The sequence below is a fragment of the Trachurus trachurus genome, assembly GCF_905171665.1.
Source record: "Trachurus trachurus genome assembly, chromosome: 10".
Taxonomy (NCBI): domain Eukaryota; kingdom Metazoa; phylum Chordata; class Actinopteri; order Carangiformes; family Carangidae; genus Trachurus; species Trachurus trachurus.
This window is the reverse complement of record NC_139894.1, coordinates 22,923,202-22,934,727: the sequence shown is the minus strand read 5'-3', so window position 1 is coordinate 22,934,727 and position 11,526 is coordinate 22,923,202. Positions and strand designations below refer to the sequence as shown.

The 11,526-nt window shown below is 44.6% G+C and overlaps 1 protein-coding gene across 1 annotated transcript; it reads left to right on the top strand.

Moving 5' to 3' along the window:
- Window positions 1–2,198: 2,198 nt before the first annotated feature.
- dusp1 (dual specificity phosphatase 1) lies at window positions 2,199–5,546 on the top strand. The gene is made up of 4 exons (XM_083980613.1): window positions 2,199–2,861; window positions 3,121–3,266; window positions 3,390–3,609; window positions 4,278–5,546. The coding sequence occupies exons 1-4, from the start codon at window positions 2,453–2,455 to the stop codon at window positions 4,631–4,633; spliced, it is 1,131 nt and encodes a 376-aa protein (XP_083836739.1). The 5' UTR covers window positions 2,199–2,452; the 3' UTR covers window positions 4,634–5,546.
- Window positions 5,547–11,526: the final 5,980 nt, after the last annotated feature.

Below are 11,526 nucleotides of genomic sequence, written 5' to 3'. Positions count from 1 at the left end.
TCTACAGTGTGTTGGTGAAACTTATGTCAGATACCTGTGGTGCGTTTTGTGAAAGGAAACGAAAAGAAGGAGTATTAAAGGAGGAGAGTGGACAATTTTCTACTTCCTCACAATAAACAGTTGCTTAATAATTGTGCCTCTGTTCAACTCGTCATCAGGTGTCCAATTTCTTTCCCAACTTTCAGCACGTAAGTCCACCACTTCCAGACTTGGTGGTGGTGGTGTCTGGCTGTAGGGGGTCGAGGGGGGGTACATTTACAACAGCGAGGACAAAATGTTTGGGTACGGACTGTTTTCAGAACCTGTTTGACCCCACTCCCCCACATAGTGTGTAAAATTCCTGCTTTGTGGCATGTGCCTCACAGTTGACTCATCTCACAGGAGTGTGAGGTTAAACCGGCTGGAGAGTTTTTGCACTCTGTTGTGATTCTTTAAGTTTCTGTCCTTTAAGATTCCCCTCCCCTCCCCCTCTTCCTTTCTCACATAACACATCCATCTTCCCTGAGCTTGAAGTAAAACACAGAGCCAAAACCCAATGGATGTGGATTCACAGGGGCTGAAAGTCCTCACTTGCTCAGGTTACGGTAAAGTGTGAATGACATCATGGCCTATATGTCACCCTGATCGTTGGGAGGAATATACAACATGAAATAAACAGTGTGACAGTTTTTCTTTTTAATTGTTAATACAAATGAAACAGATATCTAGGACAGTGTGAAAGCATAAACATTGTAACTAATGAGGCACTGCTGAGCACAATCTCAATGGGATTTTGAATGGAGGGCACTCTTGCAACACGACTTGCTTGTAAGTCGGCTCAGTAAACATTTGTTTCACAACAAAACAACAGTAGCATGTCTCTGTTGTGTAGTTTCCAGACTCAAAGACTCTAACACACTCTCCCGTCAGCAGGCGTCTGCTGTCAATGATAATCCTCCCGGTTCCTTATTATGAGACCTGAGTGTTGTCCACTCTGACTCAGCCACCCGCACCGCCAACCAAAAAGGGTTTCCCAGGGTGATTATGATCGTGTTTGCTTTATGAAATATATACACTGAGATTGGGAAAACCACCTCATCCATCTGTTTCAATTAGATCTCCAATGATACGTAACTCCCAGGTCAGGAGATCTCCATCTGCTGTTGTCTTCCTGGTAGGCCAGTGTTTTGTTTCTCAGCATGTGGAAATTTACTGGACTTCAGATTTCTATACAGTGATTAACTTTTATGGTTAGCCTTTGCTCTCGGGGCATTGAACACTATGTACCTCTGACTAATAAAAACAAAGAATAAACTTTTATGGCACCTGTGGCAGATATTTACTTATTATCTTGTTATTTGTCAACTCTCAGATGAAGAGGCAAAATTTAAATCTAATTAAACACTAACATCATGGAAAATTTGGCAAATTCCTTATTTGCTGACATACGAAATTCTTTAAACAAACATTTTAGAGAACATAAAACTGATTAATATTAAGTGTGATAAAAGTGTGATGATGATGATGACACCCTTATTAGACCAGAATATGACAACATTTTTCCTAACCCCTCAAACTACACTCCTAATATGGAGAATGAAAAGAATCACAGTGTTATGACATATTAATTGGAATTGTTATTAACATAGAATTAAAAATATACCAGGCCATTACATTTTAGTTTTTTGTAATTTAGATAGATGAGTTAGATGAGTGACAGTCACCTATAGTGTGTCCAGTCACCTGACAGATATGACTCAGTGGACATTGGCAAAAAAAAACAATGAGAAAATAAAAATAAAACTGGTTTTACTTGGGCAGGGTGAAGGTGCTGAGATCATCCAGGGTAGGTTGTGACTAAACGGATGGCCTACATTTTAGTCATCCTTTGCTCTCAATTAGCCTACTTTTTTTTGTTTTTACTTAACTAACCTAATTAGACTGTCAACGGTGAAAGGAAGAAAGAAAGAAAGAAAGGTCTTTCTCTAACATACTAATCAAAACTGGCTTGACACCGCGTGCCCGTGTGCCCGCGTGCGCTGCGCCTGTACAGAAATGTCCCATTGTGCACGAGCCCGGCTCTCGCTGCACGCGGGGCGGGCCGGGCCGGATGACGTCAGCAGAGCTGGCAGCGGGCCAGGGGGGGCGGCCCCTGACGTCAGCAGCGTCTCATTCACGGGTCGTATATAACCGCTCTGAGAGCGCTGAGAGGCAGAAACTATCCACTGTAAAGTTCACCAAAGGCTACTAAACTTTAAGAGAAGAAACACAACTACCGGATACACCCGAGAAGAGAAAAGGACCCGCTTACATAGTCTTACCACGTTTTGTTTGTTTGTTTGTGTGCGTGTTTTTTTTTTTTTTTCTTTTCCTCTGAACAAGCTAACCGGAACAAAGGACTCGTCGCCTCAGACATTACTTTGTAACTTTTTCTCACAACAGACCAAACTTCTGTTTTGTGCCTTACACTCTTATGTATTTGGATTTATTACTTCTATCCTGCCGTCCTACTATGGTCATAATGGAGGTCCCCACCATCGACAGTGAGTCCCTTCGTGGCCTGTTGGAGGGCGACGTGCCGGGCTGCCTGTTGCTGGACTGTCGCTCCTTCCTGTCCTTCAACTCGTCCCATATATCGGGCTCCACTAATGTGCGCTTCAGCACCATAGTGCGCCGGAGGGCCAGAGGAGGCCTGGGACTTGAGCACATTGTCCCCAATGAAGACACCAGGAATAGACTGCTGTCCGGAGAGTACCAGTCCGTGGTGCTGCTGGACGACCGCAGCTCGGACTTAAGCCAGGCCAAGAAAGACGGGACACTGATGCTCGCTGTTACGGCCCTGTGTCGCGACCCATGTGGAGCCAGTGTTTTTATTCTGAAAGGTAGGAAAAAGAAAAAAAAGAAATGTGTTTTTCTTCTGTGTATAAGGGCCTCATACAATTGTGTCTCTGTATCCTAACAACGGGACAACAAATGCGGATTACAGCTGTCACCACACCAGCTGGTGCTGGGAGTAAACAATGTTCCAAAATAGCCCCTTGACCAGTTGTCACCATTTTGGAGACCCGTGTTTAAATGTGAATGTGTCTTCTGTGCTGTGCTGTGATCTGACCTTGCTGTATTTTCTCCCCTTTTTTATAGGTGGATTTGACACATTTTCCAATGAGTATCCAGAGATGTGCACCAAACCCTCTCCCCCACAAGGGCTCAGTTTGCCCCTGAGCTCCAGCCGCCCTGAGAGTGCAGACCCTAGCTGTAGTCCATGCAATACTCCATTATATGATCAGGTTTGTGTGTGTTTATTTTTGCATGATCATAGACAGAACAGAACAAACCATTTTCACTTCCTGGTGCTCTGCAACTGAGCTTGTTGACTGAATGTGGTGTTTTTATTTGTTTCCTCTTTATAGGGGGGTCCTGTAGAGATCTTGCCTTTCCTGTACCTTGGCAGTGCTTACCATGCTTCCAGAAAAGACATGCTGGACATGCTGGGGATCACTGCTTTGATCAATGTCTCCGCCAACTGCCCCAACCACTTTGAGGACTCCTTCCTCTACAAGAGTATCCCAGTTGAAGATAACCACAAAGCTGATATCAGCTCCTGGTTCAACGAGGCAATTGAGTTTATTGGTGAGTACATCCACTGGTTTTTACACCTTTTACAAGCCATCAACTGCCAAATGTGAGCCTCCTGTACCCATTGATGGCAGGCAACACAACCCCCTGCCCCCCCGCCTTCACTTCACTCTTTGACTCCCAGATTTAAATTTTAAAAAGTTCCCTCCAAAACCAACCAGCTGGCTCCTCACTCCACAACAAAAGTGATTACATCATCGCCACCTCCCAGGCGAAGAAAAAGGGATGCCCCCTTTTTTAAATGAATTGCGAGGCAGTGGCCCCAGAATAGTTTTGTGGTGTGTAGGATGGCTGGGCTTGAATGGCTCCCTCCACGCCACTCTTTGTTCTGACTGAACAAAAGGCAATTTCTCCTCACTCACTGTCGGCCTTCCTCCCAGATCAATACCCCCAGCAGGGGTCTGTTCCCCTCCTTTGTCCATTCAGGCTGCCCCCCTTTGGGAATAACCCCCACAGACTCACACCCTGCACCCCTCTGAACTGTGTTCCTGTGTCTTAATGAGTGCTGTTGAATTTAAATAGCAACCGAAAGTGTTGCAAAGAGCTCTGTGCTTGTGGCTTCCTGTGACAGGCAAGATTTGCAACCTCTAGTCTAGATGTTGCCACCTCAAAGGTGTTAATGGTGCACTAACCTTGATTTCTCTTCTCTTTCTCCCCCCCAGACTCAGTAAGAAATAAAGGAGGCCGCGTATTTGTGCACTGTCAAGCAGGCATCTCCCGCTCCGCCACCATCTGCCTTGCCTACCTCATGCGGACGAACCGCGTGAAGCTGGACGAGGCCTTCGAGTTTGTCAAACAGCGTCGCAGCATCATCTCCCCCAACTTCAGCTTCATGGGTCAGCTCCTGCAGTTCGAGTCCCAGGTCCTGGCCTCGTCTACGTGCTCCTCGGAGGCGGGCAGTCCAGCTATTGGCAACAGCAGCACAGTCTTCAATTTCCCCGTCTCGATCCCCGTTCACACCTCGGCTGGTCAGCTGTCATTCCTCCACAGTCCCATCACCACGTCTCCCAGCTGCTGAGGACACAGACTTTGTTTGGACTTGAACTGCACCTCACCAGTGACTTTTACACAGAACACTGCACAAAACACAGTTCTGATTATGATACGTTTTATGGTGATACTGGTCTCACCAGACAAAATGGGAGCTATTATTCAAGGGTCAGTGCATTTGTCTCTGATCTGCTGGCCAAATCTCTGTAGGTCAGCCTTATCATTTCAAGGGAAGATTTGCTAACTACCAATAGGCAGTATTTGACGTTTAACCTCCTAAATGTGAAAGGTGTCTCGGCTGAACACAGTTGAGGTTATTCCTTTTTAGAGGAAATTCTAAGTATCTGAATATTCATTATTCAAAGGACTTTATTATGAAGGCAACTGCTTTTGATAATCACAATCATTTTTAAAACTAAAAAAAAGAAGGAGAGGGCTAACAGTTGTCTCAGGAATGTTGATATATCCTCTCAAATGTCTAGTTTGTTTTCTGTGCTGAGAGCAGAGACACAGCGCTGTCTCTGCTCTCAGTATTTACCTGTTGTGCTAGATGACACAGAAGTTACTCCTTCATTTGATGAACAATGAATGTATACCCCTCTTTTCACATAGATGTGGCAGAAATCTTCACGTTCAGTTTGAGAGTTGAGTGGGCTTGCCAATTCAAAAAACGCAAGCACCTGCCTTTCAAGACATCATGAAACCTCGACGATCCTGACACATTGGGGAAACCAACCATTAAATACCTCATGTTTCTGTACTGTGTACTGCAGCGCTGAGGCAGACTGACCCCCAAGAACTACTAAAATGGGGCCATGTGGTCTTCAGTGACTGCATTCTGACATATTTATTGAACTAAAGTAATATATTTCTTAATCATATCTATTTTTGCATATGTTTGTTTAAATGTTGTTTTTATACCATTGAATAAATCGCATTTGAATTTTTTTGTAATCAGTTGATCTGCTCATTTTGTCATCTGATGTTATTTATCTGTTCAAATCCAATTATTATTTTTATTGATTAATTTAACAATTGATTTATATTCTACATTTATTGTTTTCTTAATGAGAAAATAATAAGGAGATGTTACAAGCACAATTTCCCAAAACCATTTGACACATTATTAATTGAACACACTATTAGTCCATGAGCCAGACCACCAATCGCAATCGAAAGGGTGGGCAAATTCTTGTTGCTATTTTATTATTCCTATATATGTCCAGATTATTAATTGGTATGATAACCTTCGCACAAGAGTAGCTTAACAATATTTATCATGCATTCACTATTTTGACCATAAAAATGCCATATACACCAATTATGGCCATTCTCCGATGTTGCACATTTCATAATTTGTGTGCCACTACTGATGATTTAGAGCGCCTTTGCAGTTGCAGAAAGGCCCTGCAGATAATATTTGTTTGCACCACTAGTTGGCGCTAATTCCACTGGGTGCATGAGGGAGCGAGGGGGAAAATCGGCTTTAATACTGCTGTTAGCAGGAAGTAGCAGAGGACTCTTGTGAAATCACATTATACAGGGAACATTTTTAATGGTTTATATATACATCCAAGGTTAAGAAGGCTAAGATGTAGTGAGTAAAGATGACATTAACATTATAGCATATTACATCCATAGGTTTAGGGTTATTTAGGGGGAACTGGGGCATTGTTCATTAGGCTGACTGCAGAGAGGAAGAAACTGTTCTTGTGGCGTGAGGTCCTGGTCCGGATGGACCGGAGCCTTTTGCCAGAGGGGAGGGGCTGGAAGAGTTTGTGTCCAGGGTAAGAGGGGTCAGCAGCTATTCTGGCTCTGGTCCTGGAGATGTACAGCTCTTGAAGAGATGGGAGGCTGCAGCCGATCACCCTCTGGGCAGAGTGAATGACATGCTGCAGTTTGGCCTTGTCTCTGGCTGTAGCTGCAGCACACCAGACTGACATGGAGGATGTGAGGATGGATTCAGTGGTGGCAGTGTAGAAGTTCACCAGCATCTTCACAGGGAGGTGAAACTTCTTCAGCTGCAGCAGGAAGTATAGCCTATCCTCTGCTGAGGCTTCTTGGTGAGGGAGCTGATGTTCTGCTCCCATTGGAGCTCCTGGGAGATGGTGGTGCCCAGGAAGAAGAAGGACTCAACCAGGGTCGCTGTAGAGTCACAGAGGATGACAGGGGGGAGGGCAGCTTGGTCCTTTCTGAAGTCCACTATCATCTCCACTGTCTTCAGAGCGTTCAGCTCCAGGTTGTTCATGCTGCACCATGACACCAGAGGGTCCGTCTCGTCCCCATCAGAGATGAGGCCGATGAGGGTGGTGTCAGCAAATTTCAGGAGCTTGACAGACTGGTGTCCAGATGGGCAGCTGTTGGTGTACAGGGAGAACAGCAGAGGAGAAAGGACGCAACCTTGGGGGGATCCAGTGCTGATGGTCCGGGTGTCAGAGACATGCTTCCCCAGCCTCATGAACTACCGTCTGTCAGTCAGGAAGTCCGTAATCCACCTGCACATGGAGTCAGGCACATTAAGCTGGGAGAGCTTGTCACGGAGCAGAGCTGGGATGATCGTATTGAAGGCAGAGCTGAAGTCCACAAACTGTATCCTGGCGTAGGATCCTGGGAAGTCCAGGTGCTAGTGGAGGGCCATGTTTACAGCATCATCTACAAATCTGTTAGCTCTGTAGGTGAACTGTAATGTCCTTAAGGTGGGTCAAGACGAGGCACTCAAAAGTCTTCATGACCACAGAAGTCAGAGCAACGGGTCTGTAGTCATTAAGGCCTGTGAGCCTTGTCTTTTTGGGAACTGGAACAATGGCTGAGGCCTTGAAGCAAGCTGGCACATGACAGTTCTCCAGTGAGGTGTTAAAAATGTGTGTGAACACCGAAGACAGCTGATTGGCTCAGTGCTTCAGGGTGGAGGGGGAGACTTATACCCCTTTCCCACTGGCCAAAAAACCTGTTTAAACCCACAAACGCACCGACCCGCGTCAACCCGGGACGTCTGTCTGACTACCCATTTCTCCGACCATACATTTCTTTATTTTTGAGTCCATTAGTCCGACCTCCCATTTCTCCGACTTAAGTAGCCCTAACCCTCAACCTTACCCTAAACCTAACCTTAACACTGTAGAATGGGTAGTCGGAGAAATGAGCTGTCGGACTTTTCAGTCGGACTGATGTATGCCCCCCCGTCGACCTGCGTCAAATGACTCGGCAAGCGACGCGGGTTAAAATCGCCTTCAATCGGCTCGGTTCTGATCGGCTTGCAGTGGGAACACCAGACCCGCCTCAACCCGCTAATTTATGTGATGACATTGGGTGTTACGTGATGCCACATCATCGCACCAGTCGCGTCTCACGTAGGCTACCAAAACAAAGCTCTGCTTGCATTCAAGACTGGGATTTGAAGATCAAAGAACACTGACCAAAAAAGATTGAAAAAAAAGAAGCGACAGTCTGTTTAACTGACGTGTTGTGCCGCGGACGTCCATCATAAGGCGGCCGCGGCAGACTCGCTGTCCTCCGTGGCGGGTGGCTGGGGCATGACACGGTGTTTCTTGCACTGCGAATGAAAGCGGGGCGACTGGTTTATGCGGGGGTTAGACAGACAGACCCGGCTCATTTTGGTCAATGGGAAAGGAGCCAAATGCCGATTGTTAGCGGGTCGACCCGCATTTAAAAAACCTGCATCGACCCGCTGATGTTAGTAGGAAAACGGCTAGAGTTTGGGCCTGCAGCTTTGCATGGGTTCAGCCGTTTAAACAGTCTCTTCACCTCCTTCTTTGATTTGATTTGATTTCTATGATGGAGAGAGGTGTGAGAGGTGTGGGGGAGGGTGGCACTTGGGTGTAGGTGATCCAGGTTTGGAGGAGCTGTTGCTGATCGATGGCTGGTGGTTGGAGGTGTGGGGGCTATCAGGTCTGTTCCATTGTCTTTCTAAGCGGCAGTAGAACTCGTTCAGGCTGTTGGCCAGGCGTAGGTCATTGACAGAGGGACACTTGAAATACTGTACTGGCAGTATGCTCCACATTATTTGTGACAGAAGGAGCAAGCTCTTTAGTTGATTTTAATTGTGTAAAAAAATATTTGTTTGTTCTTGTTATTGCATGAAAAGTAAAACACTCTAAAAACGTTGGCTATTTCATGTGTATGTTCTAATTTTTATCACATTTTCATTCACATATTCCTGAGGTGAGTCTATTATTATTACACTAGGGTCTTGATAAAAGGGAAAAACATCCTTGAAGTGATTTAGGCACTGAGTGGTCAACAAACAGCATAATACCGAACAAGCACTATACACAGTTTTCAAGTTTCCACTCTACCGGTCCACCTATTCAACACATGATAACCACCACTAAGCTACCTGTTTGCAATGGTTATCATGCCAAACTGTTCACTAGAGATGTCTACCAAGTCAAAAAAACAAACTAGAAATTGCCCACCCGTTCGATTGCGGGAGGCCAATTTTGGGGTCTTGGCTCATGGACTATATGACCAATGGTCCAAAGTACAAATATTTCATTTACTATAACATAAAGTAAATATAAACATAAGAATAGAAGCTGTGAAATCTTAAGTAGCCTATATTTAATTTACAATTACCGTATGTATATACTTTATCAAAATAGTTGCAGATTGATTTACTGGCAATCCACCAATAGTTGATATAAAAATAAACACAATTATTTATTATGATGCTTTAACAGCCTAAAAAGACAGGGCAGCCAGGGTTTCTAACATATCAGAAACAACTATGGCACTCATCCTTCCTTATTCTATCCCATGCAATGGAATCCTATCATATATCTGCATAAGGATTTTGGCCACATGATGTCATAGCGTCGGCCATTGTTCGGACCACACTCCTCTTCTGTGAACCCATCTGAGGCCAGGGCAACAGCAGGAGGCCTAAAGAATCAGTGAAGGAGCCCTCCCTCTGTGGCCACAATAGGAGCAGCTGCAAGGCGTTTGGGAAAAGTGTGACAACTATAGAGCTTTCAGGGCTCAGTCAAGCACCAGCCTTGTGTCCCCTGCCTCACACACCAATGGGGAGGTGGGGACGGAGACGGCCGTGAAAGGGAAAGGAATATGTTTGGGTTGCAAATTAGCCAAAACATTGGCTGTGACCCTCAGTGGGGTGTGAGAAAAAAAGACAACAAGAAAAAAAACTTCCTCTGGTGAGGTGATGACAATGATGACAATAATGATATCCCAAGGCCTTTTGGGAGAGAGCAAATGTTAAGGGGAATATAACCAGAAATTGTGAGAACTATCTGTCTATTAATAACTGGTTTAAATGGGTTATTACTGTAATTCCCTACACCCACCTCATATCTGACAACAATGTAAATGTTTGCCCCTGAAAGAAAACACAACTAGTGATGATGCCGTAATGAAAGGCTCATTCATTACCTCACCAGCTTCCTCAGAGAAGCTGCGGTTTTGGTGACATATGTGCAACCCCCACTCCCCCACACCCAGCCACCCGCCTTTGTGTCTTTAGATTTCCTGTTGTCAGGAGGGAGGTTGTCAGGAGTGTGTGTGTATGTGTGTGAAAGTCGTTAGGCATCTTTTATAATCTGATGAGGGTGCTTTGGAAAGGGAGGAGGGGTGTGGGGGTGTCAGTCAATTGCCAGGTCTGGGACATTAAAGCACATTGTGTTTTTAGGAGTCTGTGTGTGAAACAATCTGTGTGGTGTGAGACAATGTCAGAGTGAAGCTCATTGCCGAAATAAGGCTGTTTGTTAATCTTGACTCATTTGTGTGTAAAGACCAAAGTTCAAACTCAAGTCTGACTGTTTTTTATCCTTGTCTTATCAAACCCTCACATTTTCAGTCACTATCTGTGAGACAGTACAAACCATAACGTCATTTGCCAGTTTCACTATGTTGTCAATTGGCTGTTCCATTTAGCAGCAAAGCTCTGACTCAACTTCAAAGTCATTTTAATTAACACAGTCCTAAAGAAACAAAGATTATATAATGTGTCAGACACTGCTGCTGTGACAGGAAGGGACACAATCCCACCCCTCCCTTTTACATCATCTGTTCTGGATCAAATCTGTGGCAGCTTTTGTGGTTCTGTTAGATTCATGGCCATTTCACATTAGTTATGTGTAACTGTAACAGACCAATTTATTTAATGAATGGTAATGGTCTATCTGCATTGAATACAGAAAAATCTTTTTCCTGTTTGAACCTTCAAGTTTCTATTAGATTGTTTTTGTTTATTGAAATGTGAAAGATTTGCCAGTGTGTCTGTCTAATGCTCCATATCTTGATGTGTGTATTGGGAATATTGGGCAATACATGAATGACCAAAGGGGACATATCGGTTACAATGTGTTATGCACTTTTTGGTAGAATGGTAACAATTGTGGCCAGAGTGTTTACAGTCTGTTCTACAGATGGGGTTGCTTGATCTCAAAGAACACATTTGTCTGGCATTACTGAAAAGGAAAACAATGGTGTTTTGTTGTTGTTTTTTTTGTTACAGAAAACCCCCGATCCGTGTAGTCTTCATATTGCCAAACAAAAACGTGTGGACCATCACATGTCCTGTGATGTGTTAACATCCCCAGGACAGAGTTGATTATATCTTAGTCATGAAACTCTAATGACTCAGTTGCCTGTCAGTGTATCAAGACTCACTGGCAGTAGGTTTCTTCTGAGTCCACGTTCTGCCCCTGCATTCAATTCACTATGAAAATTGAATCTGTCAGTTGGCCGCAGAGAAGGGGTTGTTTTTCTAATCAATTTCATAGCTCAGGAATGCATCCCAGCAGCTGTCTTTTCAAGTCACGTTAACAAAAAACAAAATAATGCAGAGCATGAGCGTCAATGAGGAACAGGTTACACAGGGACACGACCACACACCCACACAGTTTAACCTGACTTCCTCTGGGAATGTGACTGCTGGTCTGATTA